At 36.9% G+C, this 16,227-nt stretch overlaps 1 protein-coding gene across 3 annotated transcripts in view; it reads left to right on the top strand.

Moving 5' to 3' along the window:
- The window catches only part of Tsp (Thrombospondin), a 102,929-nt gene extending 86,990 nt beyond the window's left edge, over nt 1–15,939 (top strand). Inside the window, exons 8-20 of one of the 3 annotated variants that reach the window (XM_067094945.1) lie at nt 4,437–4,592; nt 7,102–7,322; nt 7,470–7,691; nt 7,826–7,978; nt 8,101–8,313; nt 9,228–9,396; nt 9,744–9,921; nt 10,037–10,318; nt 11,427–11,548; nt 11,737–11,824; nt 11,970–12,153; nt 12,980–13,217; nt 13,483–15,939. In XM_067094945.1, the coding sequence (XP_066951046.1) occupies nt 4,437–4,592; nt 7,102–7,322; nt 7,470–7,691; nt 7,826–7,978; nt 8,101–8,313; nt 9,228–9,396; nt 9,744–9,921; nt 10,037–10,318; nt 11,427–11,548; nt 11,737–11,824; nt 11,970–12,153; nt 12,980–13,217; nt 13,483–13,577 (2,321 nt within the window). In that variant the 3' untranslated portion in view covers nt 13,578–15,939. The remainder of the gene's footprint in view (nt 1–4,436; nt 4,593–7,101; nt 7,323–7,469; nt 7,692–7,825; nt 7,979–8,100; nt 8,314–9,227; nt 9,397–9,743; nt 9,922–10,036; nt 10,319–11,426; nt 11,549–11,736; nt 11,825–11,969; nt 12,154–12,979; nt 13,218–13,482) is intronic. The other 2 variants (XM_067094944.1, XM_067094946.1) reach the window with 2 other exon arrangements.
- Nucleotides 15,940–16,227: the final 288 nt, after the last annotated feature.

Here is a 16,227-nt window from a genome sequence, read left to right as displayed (position 1 = left end):
CCCTAGAGAAGTTAGGTTTGAATTAGAAGACATTAGCTGCATAAGAAAATTTGTAATAATCAGAGCTTGCCAGTGCTTTTATTCAAGTCAATCGCTGTGTCTTTCTGTGCAAATTCACGGTAATTAGTTAGGAAGCACTTTGTTTTGGCAGTTTTTCCTGGTGATCAGGAATGTAGTTTGTGTGATGCTTTTAGTATTAGCTCTCATCGGGTAATGATTCGTCTTTCTCTCAAATGGAGATAATCATTAGGTATAAATCTCATCATCAGTTCTGTCGAGTAAAATTAAGGAACAAACTTCTGTTTTCAAAATACCAAGAAGAGATTTTACAGCTAGTTTGTAAGGGAGGACACAATATTTATAAGAGTATCAGTGAAGACTGTACTACCTAATTAGAATAGAATTAAGTTCTCTTTAGACTAAAACACAAGAAAAAAAAAAGACAATCACCAATAAAGACAGACGCTAGGACTGCATGCATTCTTATCTTATAAGAGCCTTGGCTATGGTAATTCTCATGTAATTAACTCCTCAGTCATTTATTTATGATGCTATGTAGGATGATTTGAACCGTAGTAAAGATGTTGAATTTCAATCCTAGTTTCTGTTCAACATCCTCATAGCATAAATCAAGGGTAAACTTAACACATTTGCTACTACTGTCCAAGATTCTTGGAGGGAATACGACTATGACCTTGGCGAATGGGTGCAATACTTCCGTAGGGATCCCCACGAAACTCCTTACAATACCCGCTACAGCTCCCGACACAGTTCGACTCCCACGAGTGTCCGAATGACACAGCGGATGAACTCCTACTTTCGCATGTCTCCAGCTAAGCCCTGGAATAGATACTGGTATCAAGATGCCTGTAAGCGGGGGAAAACAACACGTTTATTGAGCATTACTTCATTTGTCAGATTTCTTCCACCACAACATACCCACCCGAGACTGTGGAATTTGGATTTCCCTGTCACGCAGTATATTTCTCAATCTGTGGAATTTAAAATGGGACATGTCGTAAATATTACTATTATACAGTGGAGTCTTGCTTTTTCATGCTTTTTCTGTTTAGTATTTTGACTGGTAAAAGCCGGATGCCATGATTTTACGGATGTATGTATGTATATAGGTGTGTATGTATGTATATATATACACACCTATATACATACATAGATACATATATATATATATATATATATATATATATATATATATATATATATATATATATATATATATATATATATATATATGTGTGTGTGTGTGTGTATATGTATGTATATATATATATATATATATATATATATATATATATATATATATATATATATATATAATACATATATATATAAAATTATATATATGTATGCTTCTGTGTGTATGTATTTATGTATACATATATGTATACGTGTGTATGAATATGGACATGTTCTTAACCATCCGCAACAAATTGATTGCTGGAAAAAGTGTAGTATAAAAAAATGAAGAACTTGGGAATCTACTTTCACATTAAATAATACGCATAAAATCGGACGAAATACTCTACTAATGATACTAATTTAATAACCTGTGTTATTTTGATGTATATACCGGTTGCAATTATTACGACTTTTATTGCAATGCTGCACCTGCTTATTCTCTTCGCTGACTTCTTTCCAGATGTTTATTTTTATTTTTGAATAATCTTTGCAAACTAGTGTAATGTGTTTTAAGTAGAGCTAACTTGAACATCCCTCTACTGAGTTATCCCCAGCATGAATGTTAGAAGAGCCTTTTGTGGGTTTCTGGTTGCACGAACATCAGTCCTCCCACTTCTAGGAGGAAAAATATTGCTCTGCTAATACAGAGCAAGGGTATGTTGTGTAAACCCTTCAATTAAAATAATACCTGACTGAAGAAGATATTTGCTGGATAAGTGCACCAAATGGCTTCTGATCCAGCCATGTAAAATGATCTCTGTATTGTTTTAGAATATGGTGAGAAGATAAAAATGGTGGTGATGATCGAGTTCTAGGCAATCTTCTTGAATGCTCTCATACTAAAGTGGAAAATAGCGTTTAAACTCCAGGAACTAAAAGTTTTCATGCGGCTGTTTACTCGGCGAAACCGGTCTTACCGTGGACTTGGATTTTTATGGTCTCTGGCATTCAATTTTTCGTCATCCCTTCACTGACCGAAAGACCAGAAGTGCAGAGCTGTCATACTGTTTAGCCACCGACCCTAGTCCTGAAGACCATGGTGGTAAACATTGGCATTGACCAAACAGCGTATACGTCGCCGTAGCGAGAGTGGTATAGCTTAAATTAAGTCATATTTTTTGTCTTCAACAGCAGACAAGTTTCCGTACGAATATTTCACGAAATAGTTACCCATTTTCTACCGGATGATAAAAGCAGACATTTGTTTTTGGAAAATGTGCCTACTGGAATCTCTGCAGCAAACATTCTTTTAATTAATTTTCTCCCACGTAATAATAAGCCTAACATCAATCAAGGACTGAGACGCCTCGCAAATGCTAAGATTTCCAACCTTAAATCTGTCTTTGCTTTCAGTTGTTCACTGTTGCAATCTGAAGCATGCCTAAGGGTAATTGAAAAAAAGGAAAAGTGCACTAAGAATGTTCCCTGTACATCTGTAGTCTCAAGCGTTTCGTCTGGGCTGTCTCCTTGAGCTACCAACCGACACGATTCAAAATTCAAACAGTGATAAATGTTAAATACAATATGTTTACCATAAAGAAACTTTGTTTATTGCAGAATTTGGCAGTTTTAAATGTACAATCAAGCGCCATAAAAACATTTGCTGACCACTCAATAGAAAAATGGCTTTGAGATTTCGATAATCTCCAAGAGGATAACATTTTATTGTGAAGCCTTATGGTCGATTTTAGCTACGTGCGGAGGGAAGGAGAAAAATTAATCAAACAGTACATGAGTCTTTCCATCAAATAGCCCAGCACCGTAGTTGCTCAGAAGGTTATGGTTCATTTCCATGAATACACATTACCATTTTGGAACCTCAGTCTTTGATTAAATTAGTTCTACTTGTTCACTACCTAGAAATACACGCTGCATTGATTTTGATCATTTCATTTATATTAGAAGTTGCTTTAAAAGTTCGCTCTGCATGTATGGTAGGGTATTCACTTTTACCTTTTCTAGATGATGTACTCCTTTGCTTTGTATTAACTTGTTTTTCTGTACTGATAGTCTTCAAGTGCGGCACTGATATCTGCCAAAGTATGACTTTTTTTATGGGAGTGCATACTATCCTTAGTCCATAGCTGTATTGCCTAGTATTAGTAAAACATGATTTCCATCATTAGATAACTATCACTTTGCTATCACTTTACTATTTTTATGGAGTTAGTGATTTCTGCAAAGTGGGTTTGTTTGGGGTAATACAGTGATGACCAAGGAATTATTCAAAACATCAGACAAATACTGAAGTGACATTAGTAGTGTAAACAGAACGAGATTTTTTACATGCTTCTGATTAGAAAGTGATTAGCCGACGACTGATACGTAGATGAAATAATGAGTTATGTTCCTGTTGGAAGATGAAAACTCATATCTGAAAAACGGTCGCAGTACATGGAAAATATACACCTTTTACAAGGACGTTCTTAGTACTGTGTACTTTAAAAGTTATTATTTCTCTATTTACCACAAGACCTACTGAATTCGTAGTAACCACTGACAGATCGTCATGAATTTTGCTTGGGGGTATTATTTCGAAGCCCCATTTCTGCAGTGCCTTTGTAGGGAACAACTCTGTGTCAAAGCAAAGTCTCTTTACAGTTCAATTCAGAAGTGCTGATACTTGTGAACTGTAGCTAGTAATAGTGTCTCATTGCCTCTGAAATATTTACTAGAATCGTAGTCCTTTGATGTTTGTCATTTTCTCTTATGCTGTAGTGAATAATGCATGTGCACGAGTAGTTTTAGTCCTTTTTAATCTTAATGAACGGTTGTGTACAGTAACAAAATAATTTTAGGCCGGTATAGAGCTAGAAATGCAGGTGATCGAGCTCAGAGTTGTCGTAAGTAATTAGAATTTTGGAATGATGCGAGTCAATATTCTGAACATTTTTTATTGTTTTATGACAGTTCGTCAGTCAGTCTCAACGAAGATTAATACATTCCAGTTGCTCACCTTGAGAGAAATTTAGTCTCCAGTAACGTACCTGATTGCTGTTGCTCCATGCAAGCTAACTAACTGATCAAGCCCAACCCATCACCCCCCCCCACAAAAAAAAACTGTAAAAACATTAAAGATAAATAACCCATTATTGTCATTCAAAACTATTTTACCTTTTAGCTTTATATCGGCCTAGTCGTTTAAACATTGTATTTAGAAATGAGTAGTAGAGGAGTGTAGCTTGAGATTTGGTTCCGTCACTGATTTCACTAACACTTGTGATGCTACGACGCAGACAACGACCCCTGTTCGCCTAATCCTTGCTTCCCTGGAGTGGCTTGCACCCCTGGACCAGACGGACCCAGGTGCGATAGCTGTCCGAGAGGATACATAGGCGATGGCAGAGACTGCGTTCCAGGAGTCACTTGCGCGGACCGTCCTTGCGCCAGAGGTAAGGCCTGCTAAGTCAACTCTCTTGTCCTCTTTTATAGATGTCCTCTGTAGTACGATGATTTGTATGCTGAAAACTATATGCTTCTGATATTCATACTCTGTAATGCAGCGATATGTTCGCTGAAAACTAGATGATTCTGATATTCATTCGAGTACATGTGTACCACAAGGTTTTGGAATGACTTTTCTCTACTACTTTTAGGTCATTCTGGTAACGAAGTCTTCTTCCAAAAATTTTGGAGAAATGTGGTCCTTGTGATTTATTAAGTACTGAATTATTAGTTCTTTAAAGGGATCATTCTCCTCAAATCCTTTTCACACTTCATGAAAAAAGACATTATAAAAGTAAAGAAAAAAGTTTTTAATGTGTATTTTAAAGAGTCTGGAAAAGCATATTCTGAATATTTTATGACTTGATTGATAAATACGAGCCTATTGGTTATGGCGCAGGCTAGCCTCGTCTTTGCTTCATTTAGTGTTTAAAAATGCTATTATATATTGTTTATGTTGTATATGTATTTTATAAATTCTTCTTTCCCATATTTACCTTTATGTAAAGTAGCTCTTTATGTATAGCACTTTTGTAGTACTGTTTTTATTCAGAATTATATATTGACCTCATGTTATTAATATACGTAGACAACCACATGAAAGGTGAAAGTTAAAGACCAGGTATTAAGCGCTTTCGTGTATTGCGTACCGAAGCAGTGTACGTAATACACGAAAGTGCTTGGTACCTGGTCTTTAATTTTCGCCTTTCATGTGGTTGTCTACGTATACATTTGTCACGTGCAATTTGGTGACTTATTGCTGAATATTAATATTATGAAATGCAATTGATGCTCACGTAATAATGGACATAAGTCACGTCAATGTGCAGCCGATGACACAAACTTAACCTTCTGCGGCGCTCTTTGAACAGCACACTCACTGTCACCCTTTCTCTCTTTGCTTCTTCCAGCCCACATCATCATTGTGGAAAAAAGACGGAATCTTACACAAACATTCCAAAATCCATTGCTCTTTGAACCGCCTGTTCGAGTCCCGTACTGGACTTTTCCTTGGCCGTAATCCGTTCTCGTTTGCATAATGTTCATCACGCTTCATTTGAATACGCTTGTTCCTCTCTGTTTTTTGCACATTTATTCCAATTCATTCAATTCTTATGGCGAAGCCCAGTCAAACACGCTGGGTTTTCCGATGCAGTACTGTATACTCTGTACAAAACGCAGTATAAAAAGTATGTAATTGTCATTTTTGTTACTGGCATCAGAAGTGAAAAAACAAATTCTAATCGGAGGTCACAGTAATAAACGAACATGTTGTATACAGTACAGTGCTTCCACAGGCGTTATTCCTGATACAACACGATCAGTGCAGGAATATTGTTTTCATTATTCACTCGCCAAATACACTGTGCTGGCAGTCTCCTTACACCCTTGTGATCAAACAAGTACTTCTGTGTCAATTAGCCAAGGACTGGTTAGTTCTGACACGGGGTGTGTCCATTTTTCTTTTATTTTGCAATCATTTTTTCACCTACCACTACTTTGCTTTTCATGCCATTCATTTATATTCAGTCATGTCTTTTTATGCTAAGTCAGTTCCCCTTTCCCACAAGAACCATGGTTTTTCTCAGTTATGCAAGGTGGAACTTAAGATTGCTACTTTACGAGTTCACCTTGCAATGTGAGCTGCTACCTTTAGCGACACCCTTATTTATTAGAGGCAAAATAAATTTCTTTAATGACCTTAAGATGCGCACTGAGTTTACGGGAAAATTAATGTAATGGCCCACTGTTCTAACTTCAATGGCTATTTTTATGGTTCATGTAAGTGCACCGTATTTAAAATCCAAACGAAAAATTACAGGATATATCAGATTAGGATGCTTGATCATCCCAGCTCATGAAAAATCAAATTTTTAATTGAATTGTTACTTTAGCCGTTTTAGAGCATTAACCTTCCGGAAAACTTTTTCTGTTAACTACTGAAAAAATTCAAATTATATCTTTTTGATAACTCCTCTCCGTTTTATCAGTATCACTGATGACGGCACAGAATTTGCAAATAAGTATTACCACTAAGTGTATGTCTGAGTCTCCGTTCCCTTTTAGATAACCTGTGAATCAAGCTGTGTAGATACATTCTTAGCTTTACTCAAGATAGGATTTTATTACCAACTCAAAATTTGTCAGCGGTACATATGAAATCCCAAGAACAATTCTCTGATTATCAACTTCGGGATTCAGATGGCTCCTTTGAATATACATTTTACATGATCAAAAAAAAAAAAAAAGATAAGCAGCTCTTCTGTCCTCATAACTGGGCTATTCACTGTCAGCCATCAACAAAAGCTACATCTGGCTTTCTTCATCAACTGTCCGTCTGTATGTTGTCCGATGCTCTGGGCAAATCCCTTCTCCTGTTCTGTATTCACATCCCTTTTTATGATATCTAACAGTTCAGAATCAAACCACAACACACTCTCCAAATGCCCCCCGTAGGAGTGAGGTGTTACGACACGTCAGACGGGTATCGGTGCGGACCCTGCCCTCCCGGACAGACTGGGGATGGAGAGATATGTAATCCTATCAGTGCATGCGACCCAAATCCTTGCTTCCCTGGGGTCCAGTGCTCCAACACCAACATTGATCCATATTTCCGCTGTGGTCCCTGTCCACCTGGCTTCACCGGTAATGGCTCCACTTGCAGGGATATGGACGAGGTAACTATGCAGAGTAGAATGCTTCCAAATGTACATCTAATGTTGAGCATACTGAAATATCATACTCTCGTAGTTCTGCTTAAAGTACTCTGAACAATTCTCTCGATATCAGCTGTCACAATATTTATGACGAATATTTCCAAACAGTGTGATCTAGCCATGCCATGTGACCAAAGAGTCCGGTGCATCAACATGCAGCCAGGATTCAGATGTGATCCTTGTCCCCCTGGTTTCACCGGATCCCCAGGTCTGCAGGGCATTGGCCTCCAGTTCGCTCAGCAGAATCGACAAACGTGTTACGACATAAATGAATGCGATGACCAAAACAATGGAGGCTGTGTGGCACATTCTCAGTGTCATAACACAGAGGTTTGTAAAAAATCAACAATTCTAAAGATACAAAGTGAAATTTAAGAACTCTGGCATACACTGAATTAATTTTATTGAAGGTTGTATGTGTAACTATTGAAATCTTGTGCCTGATTCTTGCTAAATAATTTCAGGGATCCTACTTTTGTGGAGATTGCATTGATGGATTTGTTGGTAACCAGACAATGGGCTGCCATAATCGACCTGGTCTCTGTCCAGATGGAAGACAGTGTCATATAAATGCTGACTGTATCAAGCCATTTGGACTGAACTCCTACGTTTGCAAGGTATCTTCATAACTCACGCTGCCTGTGACTGTGTATAAAAAATCTGTGATAGTTTTTCAGTAAAATCCGTAAAAAAATTTAAACACAATAGACCAAACTAAATGAATGTATTTTATTCTCAGTGCAAAGTTGGCTGGGCTGGTGATGGGGAAACTTGTGGTCCAGATCGAGATTTGGATGGCTGGCCTGACTTCGACCTAGGTTGCGATGATCCACGTTGCCGTCAAGACAACTGTGTTCAGACTCCAAACTCTGGCCAGGAAGATTCAGATGGAGACAAAATTGGAGATGCTTGTGATGATGATGCTGATAATGATGGTATTCCCAACAGTCCCGTAAGTTATGAATTATTGTTTGTTTATTGAATTTGGGAGTCTTTTAGAAAACACTAAGTAACCTATAGAAATTTTATGTGACCTCACTTGTGTGATGAAACTATGATCGTCCCTGTAAAAACATTGTGGAAACATGTCTGTTACATTTAATTATAACGATGGTTTTTCTTTTTCCAAAAATTGTCTAAGAACTACTTTATATAATCTTGGGCTGATAACTGTGGCTACTGTGATTTTTAAAAAAAATAAGGAAGTGGATATTTTATTTACAAAGTCTAAAATCAGTTGACCCAAAAAATGTCCTTCAGGGTGAAAGCACTCTAACATAACTTGAATAACTTATCTTTCATTATGGTGCTAAAATAACTAGTGTGCAAACTAATGTAGAAACAGTGACCTTATATGATAAAATGATAGGCTTCAACCCAGGACATCAGTGAGTTTTCTCATATTTCCTCACAGAAATACTTTGGTAATGAGATTCTCTGGGATGACTTATAAATTTAGGACATGAAATTTCTGATTAACCAAATTTCCGCTCTGGTACTGTTCTTAAAATCTAGGCGTATGAACTTGAAGATTGCAAAAGTTGAGATTTTTAGCCCTTAGGCTCTAGAGCAGTTGATCCAATGGTAAATAACTTTTAAATTTTCATTCACTGGTGTGCAACTATAGTACTAACTCCAGAATCAGTAGGTTTTAGTTGAATTCTAAGCCAGTGATGGGCAGCTACAGTACTGTTTCCATAATCAATAGGCTTTGGTCACTCGGGACGAGTGATGGTAAATTTTCCAAAAACTAACATTGACAGCTTTCTACTGTCATAGAGTATGCATGTTACCCTGTTATGCCTAAAACTAGCAGATAAATTGCGCTAGTTTCACTATCAGTAATGAATCTTTACCTTTCGACAGGACAACTGCCCTCTGATATCCAACCCAGACCAGAAGGATACTGACCCATCCGGTCCTGACAAGCAGGGAGATGCTTGCGACAATTGTCCTACCATTCCAAATCTTGAACAGGAAGATAACGATAAGGACGGCATTGGTGATGCTTGTGATCCAGATATCGACAACGACGGTAAGTCCTTAGATCTTAATCAAGTTTGTCCATCTAAGCTGGATGAAAGATTAAGACTTCGTAAAATGCTAAGGTGATGTTTCCCTACTGTTCCACGAAGTGGAGTTGATTCCCTAGCTGTATCCTGTAACCATCCGTTTCTTACAGTTTTACTCATGTACGTAATACAAAGTTTCGTCTTATCTTTAGAAATGTCTGTGTTTTATTTACTGTAGACTTTAGACTCTACATGTATCATTCAAATTTAGAGCTTTTAAAATTACCCAGGTTACTTCATGTTATGTTTATTTTATAAATTCACATTACTCTTCTGCTGCTGTCTTGACATTGCCCGCCGTACTTTTCAGGGGTGCCAAACCGTCAGGATAATTGCCCAAAGACTCCAAACCCCGACCAGAAAGACACCGACCGTGACGGTCTGGGAGACGAATGTGATAACTGTCCTGATGTACGCAATCCAAGCCAAGATGATATCGACAAAGACTTGATCGGTGATGCTTGCGATACTGATATTGATCGTGACAGGTGAGACATTCTGGTAGAATTTCGTAATTTAAGCTATAACAATAGCCTGTAGAATAATTTGAAAGAACCCACTGAAGGATCCCTGCACCTACTACATTTGTCTTCTTTTCCCCAGGGATGGCGTCCAAGACGACATGGACAACTGCGTAGACACACCGAACAGTGATCAGCACGACGCTGACAATGACGGCAAAGGTGACCAGTGTGACGCTGACGCAGACAATGATGGCATTCCCAACGAAGCCGACAACTGCTGGCTCATCTACAACCCTGATCAGAAGGACTCTGACAGTGATGGCAAAGGCGATGCTTGTCTCGACGATCAGGATGGAGACGATTTTCTGGACTTCCAAGATAACTGTCCCAACAATTCTAGGATTTATGCGACAGATTTCAGGTAAGGAAGCCTGTTATTTTACTCATAATTCCAGACACTTTTGTTTTTTAAGGCCTCTTAAAATTAATGCAAATGTGCCTTGCTGTCGCTGAAACTAGAGTTGCGTGAAAACTTGAAAAAATTACAATTGTGGACACCTTAAGTTATCTGAAAGACTAAGTAATAAGAATGGGAACTTCTGTGCAAAGAATAAAGAAGAAACACTTTATATTTTTGAATACCTTTAATCTCAAAGGCCTCAGATAATGTTCATCCAATTGGTAATTATATTTTGGTGTCTCATGATAGGTCACTCATTGATTCTGAATGATTATTTCATAAAACAGTACAATTAATGTTCATGAACTACAGGAGCCCATTTTGTTCGTTGGTGCTGTATAGACCTTTCAAGCAAACATTGAACCTTAAGTAATGATATAACTTTATATATAGAAATCCATATAAATATTTTGTTTCATAGCCAAATGAGCTTGAACCATAATAATCACAAGAATGTCAGTATTTTATCAAATTAAGCAACGAGTGGAAACGCTTTCCTGACAATAACACCTTTTCTATTAGATAACTTCTTCCAAAATTACATTCTTCAGGTCACAAGGTATGGAGCAAGGTTTAGAGAATAAGTATGTATGTTCTCTATACTTGGCATGAAGTATATGGGATTACTGTAAATAGAGTTTTGCGATCAGTACCTAACTTCCTGGTAGCAAACATTCAAATGCTCAGAATTGGCAAAGGCAGTGTTTCCAGTATCCTGCTAGTCCTAAGGTGACTGAATGGTATGAGATCGGCTGATCAATAGTCTCAGGAGATACAATTGCCATGCAATGACCTCTTAACTTTTCTAAAGCTCAGATGGGGAAAGTAATAAATTCGTGTAATTTCCCATTAGTTTTCACAAAATGATCTGTAGGAATTAAATCCGGAAATATAAGGAAATGTAAACGTTAAGGATACCAGTTGTATTATCATAGATCTGGCGAATATAATCAGGTTGCCTAGTTAAAGTCCAAGTATCACTCCAGTTTAGCTATTAAGACTATAAGATAAAAATCCCTGTTGCATCGTTTATATTGGAGATAATGAAATGGCGCATCTTTTTCATCAGAACCTATCAAACGGTGGTGCTGGATCCAGAAGGTGATGCTCAAATTGATCCTAACTGGGTTATTTACAACAAGGGAGCTGAAATCGTTCAGACAATGAACTCCGATCCTGGCCTTGCTGTTGGTAAGTAACACTTAATCAAGGAATATTTATGCTTGAGTATACTACTGTCTAAACACTGATTATAATTGCCCACTTGTGCACAACGTGTTGTACATTAGGCTCAGTGATGAAATAAGAATATTGACATAGTTTGTGAAACTTGTAACTAATATTCTTGATACACAAGACATTTTGTGTTATCTTTTTAGGTTACCACATGTTTGGAGGTGTTGACTTCGAAGGTACATTCTTTGTTGATACAGAGATTGACGACGATTACGTAGGCTTTATATTCAGGTAACTGTACTGCACTTTCTTAGAATTTCAATTAATGTAAACTTCTTGGTTTTAGGTGGCCTTGACATCGATATATTCTTATTTTGCAAATGTCTTCCAAAGCAATCCATTGCAGAAAGTAATTTTCTTTTATATTCTTCCACAGTTATCAGGACAATTCGCGTTTCTATACCGTCATGTGGAAGAAAAATACCCAGACCTACTGGCAGGCGACGCCATTCCGAGCTGTTGCTGAACCAGGTATCCAGCTGAAGAGAGTGTCATCTGACACCGGTCCTGGACAGATGATGAGAAATTCACTGTGGCACACGGGAGACACAGAGGATCAGGTATGGGGAATGCAGGAAAATAGCAGAATATACTGCGGAATTCAGTTTGTTTCCCAGCACATATTAATATTAGGTTTCAAAGGCAGAATTTTATATTTATGAGCCTTTGCCCGTCTCTGAATTCATTTTATAGAGTTTCCATGCGTCTCCAAAAAAGCTGTTGTTTCCGCTGTTGGGTATTCAAGATTTTTCGTTGGGAATACCTCATACGCCTATTTTTTTGACAAAACTGGACAAAAAAAAAAGGAAAATGTATTTTCGAACTGGGTTTTTTAATGGCAAATACCATAAATTCCAATATTTTGCATTTTTCACGACTCTAGATGTGTTCCACTACCAACTACTCATGACTAGTTATGAATGCTTTTATTCCGCTTCAAAGGCTTAATAACTGAAACCTAATATTTTAGTTACTCATAAAATAAATTCTCATTTTCTTTATACCTAGCCATTGGTGTTTTAAAGAAAACTACTTTTTCATTAGTATAGCATACCATTAAAAAACTCTTACCATAGCTATCAATGAGTTGTATTGGTAATTCCTCGAATAAATAAGGGTATGTACTAAGCGCCATTGTAAAGTAATGATTGGCCGCGCGTTTAAAAGGCAGATTTTGTGTTTTCAACGAGTGCACGCATTTAAATATTTACTGAAATTTACACCAAGACTAGTACTGTACACCCGTCCTGCGCATAATTATAAACATGGTCACGCATTGCAGTATATTACACAAAGATTTCATGAAGTATAGAGAGCACAATTAACTCTCCTTGCATTGAATAGACACTAGATATTAAAATCTACCCCGTTTTATCCTTGTTTCAGGTGAAACTGTTGTGGAAGGATCCCCGTAACGTTGGCTGGAAGGAAAAGACAGCTTACCGCTGGCTGTTGTTGCATCGACCAAAGATCGGTTTGATTCGACTCAGAATTTTCGAGGGCGAGAATATGGTGGCGGATTCTGGCAACATCTTCGACAACGAGCTTAAAGGAGGCCGTCTAGGTGTCTTCTGCTTCTCACAAGAAATGATCATTTGGTCAGATCTTGTATACCGATGTAATGGTGAGTCTGACTTTCTTCTTTTTGAAACCTTCATCTCGAACTGATTTGTGGAAAAAATATATTTATTTTAACCAGAAGTCTTTAAGCAAGCATGTCAACATCACTTTGTTCAGATTTCAGATTTTTCTAATCGCCTGTCACGCCGAAAAAGAATATTCCTCAAATTAATATAATAAAATGAAGGGAACATTTCTGTAATCTGACCTCCCAAGTAAATTTGCCACGTTTTCATATGTACAAAACATTTTCTTGTCTACCTCGACAGACCACGTTCCTGAGGCCATTTACAAACTACTACCACCACGCCTTCAACGTCTTGTGGAGATTGACGTCAGCAGGCCTGTTCCCAATGGACTGTAGTGCTGGAGACGTGTCAGGAGTCGATCTTTCTTTGTCAGTTTAACATGATTGGGCTTTTTCCTTGCACACAACTAAATGTAAGGAAGTTCCAACTGTCAAAAGATAGAAGGACTGTTCAGTGTGTACTCCTTATCCACCAGCCTAATACACGCAAATAAGTGCAATGTTCCAAAACGTTTGTTTTAAGGGAAAATTAAATTTGATACAAATGTCTTCAAAATATATCTGCATCGTTGTTCTTAAAAACACTGGTAAACTCAAATGTATCATAAATTACACTAAAAACCTAAGACCTCATAAAATACAGCAGATGCTGGATTAAAATATTGTAGTTATTCTAGTAATATATCCCAGTACGAAAAATTATAAGGAAAACGAAATTTCCAGCATCACACATGTAGTACCTTGTTGTACTACAGGATTGGAAATGCTACATCAATACAAACAGAAGGTAGTAAATATGTACATTTTGAGGGTAGGGTTTTCACATGTAAATAGCTTGACTTTCAACCGGTCCTTGAAACAAAATGTATGCTTGCTCTAAAATGTCAGAACCCTCGCTTTTGTATAGTTATTCATGTATCGCTTCGAAACCCCTTTTGATCTGCACAGCATTTCTGATTAAACCTTCGGTATTTCACAAACATTACGATAACCCCGACTTCATCCGATTCATATCATTTGGTACTTAATCATTTTTCTTGTTGCTATCCAATGTACGGTTAATTTGTCAGTTGCTATACTGCGGTAAAATCCACGCTTATGAATGGGTTTATATAATGTGGACGGTTAAAGGAAAGATTTATACCAGTAATAATGCTTTTTCTAGGTGTTGTGAAACTAAAGTTTGACCAGTATTGAGATGGTCAGTGTTTCGTGTACTTCCATTGTCCAGGGATCAGTTGAAGTGATTTAAATGCATTTCTCCTGGATATAGTTTTATTTTACTAACATTGTTCACAAAATTCGTATCGTGCATATTTCATAACTGTCATTAATAGGATATTTGTATAATTTTCCAGGGCATCATGTTAAATGCATGAAAAATTTATTTCGCTGAATGAAATCGGAGAGTTTCGTAATTTCAAAAGTAGATAGTCTGTGTCCTGAAAAAATCAGCTGATTCCTGGACAGTGCTATTGGACAGCAAGTCACTGCCGTGGTAGGTTGCCAAAGATTGCTAGGAGAAGGATTGATAACGTCCTGTATATGATATTCTGTTGTGAAAGAGGATCAGTGCCTCGCGCAGTGGATCAGCCAGGTTATAAATATCTGTAGCTGATATCACTGTAATCAGTGGAGGATGCTGAGCAGCCAGTAACGATTAGCTCCAATGATATTAGCTGCTGATATTTACCGTCAACTACAAAAGAATAGGCAATAGGTAAATCCACTGTTGCATCCATTTTTACAGTTGTAACCTACCTTTACTATAAGAATATCTTGCTATCTTTTTATGAATATAACGACTGTTATTTTTTCCTTTCACGTCTAATCCACAACGTGGTTACGCCACGAAGATTTTTTTTTCTATTTTTCTAGGACATGTATTTATAATAATTTAAAATAGTTGCCAGTTATGTACTGCAAGCACTTTCAAGTGCTCACTGACACGCCATAACAATTCTGTTGCTGTTGCAACGCTTGTCATCTCTTCACTCAGCTTTGTCGTTTACTCATTCTGAACATATTGTCTCTGGTAGCTTGTGACAAATCTTTGTTAACTATTTATGGACGTTTTAGAATAAGTATTAGGTGAATAATTTCACTGGGGAAGTCACTTGACACTCGGTGCGGTACTATTGGTCAGAAAAAGAATCGGTGAGATTTTGGGCTGGAGAACCACTGTAAAGCTTTCGTAAGGTTTTCAGAAATTTTTAGTAAACTGCAAACCCTTTGATCTGAATCGTTATAAGTTTAAATATTTGTTTAGAAGAAAATGTAAATTGTCTGACCTAAAGTGTTTAAAATTATATTCCTCTCAATGCAATAACTATTATTATTATTATTATTATTATTATTATTATTATTATTATTATTATTATTATTATTATTTACCCAGTCTGCGACAAAAGTTTGAAATACAGAACGTCATTATATATATGAACAGGAAGAGTTTAAATATTAAAATTCTTAGTAGGTCATTTATGGTCAAGTAATTTTATGTAGTATGTTTACTGATTTACTTATCTAGTTGGCCGAACTGTAAGGGCAGTAAAAGCATTATGTATGATCTAATCTGAATTATTTTATATATATTAATCACCACATATCAAATTATATAAATAATTCTGCTAACATTCACTAATGTATAAATTTTACTTCGTCCTACACTTACAAAAAACAATAAAATATTAAAGAAGTTGTTTTATTTTACCTTCCGTGAGTTGCACATCTTGAAACCCTCTGTGCATACCTGTTAGGAGTAAGAGTAACATGAAAATAGTAACGGTAGAATCACAAAAATATCTGTATTTCTCAGGTATGTGAGTAAAACTGTAACTTCATGGTAAAGACCGAGATAGAAGAAATGTAAATACTTTAATATGTTGTGGAATTCTCAGATTTTTTATTGATATTGAACTGGGAAAGTTTATAAATAATGATGAACGGTAACAAAGCGCCTGAAGCCTATATCTGAACAATACTG

Source organism: Macrobrachium rosenbergii, chromosome 51 (genome assembly GCF_040412425.1).
Source record: "Macrobrachium rosenbergii isolate ZJJX-2024 chromosome 51, ASM4041242v1, whole genome shotgun sequence".
Lineage (NCBI taxonomy): Eukaryota > Metazoa > Arthropoda > Malacostraca > Decapoda > Palaemonidae > Macrobrachium > Macrobrachium rosenbergii.
Note: the sequence above shows the minus strand (reverse complement) of the source record. Positions and strands in the feature narration are given on the sequence as shown.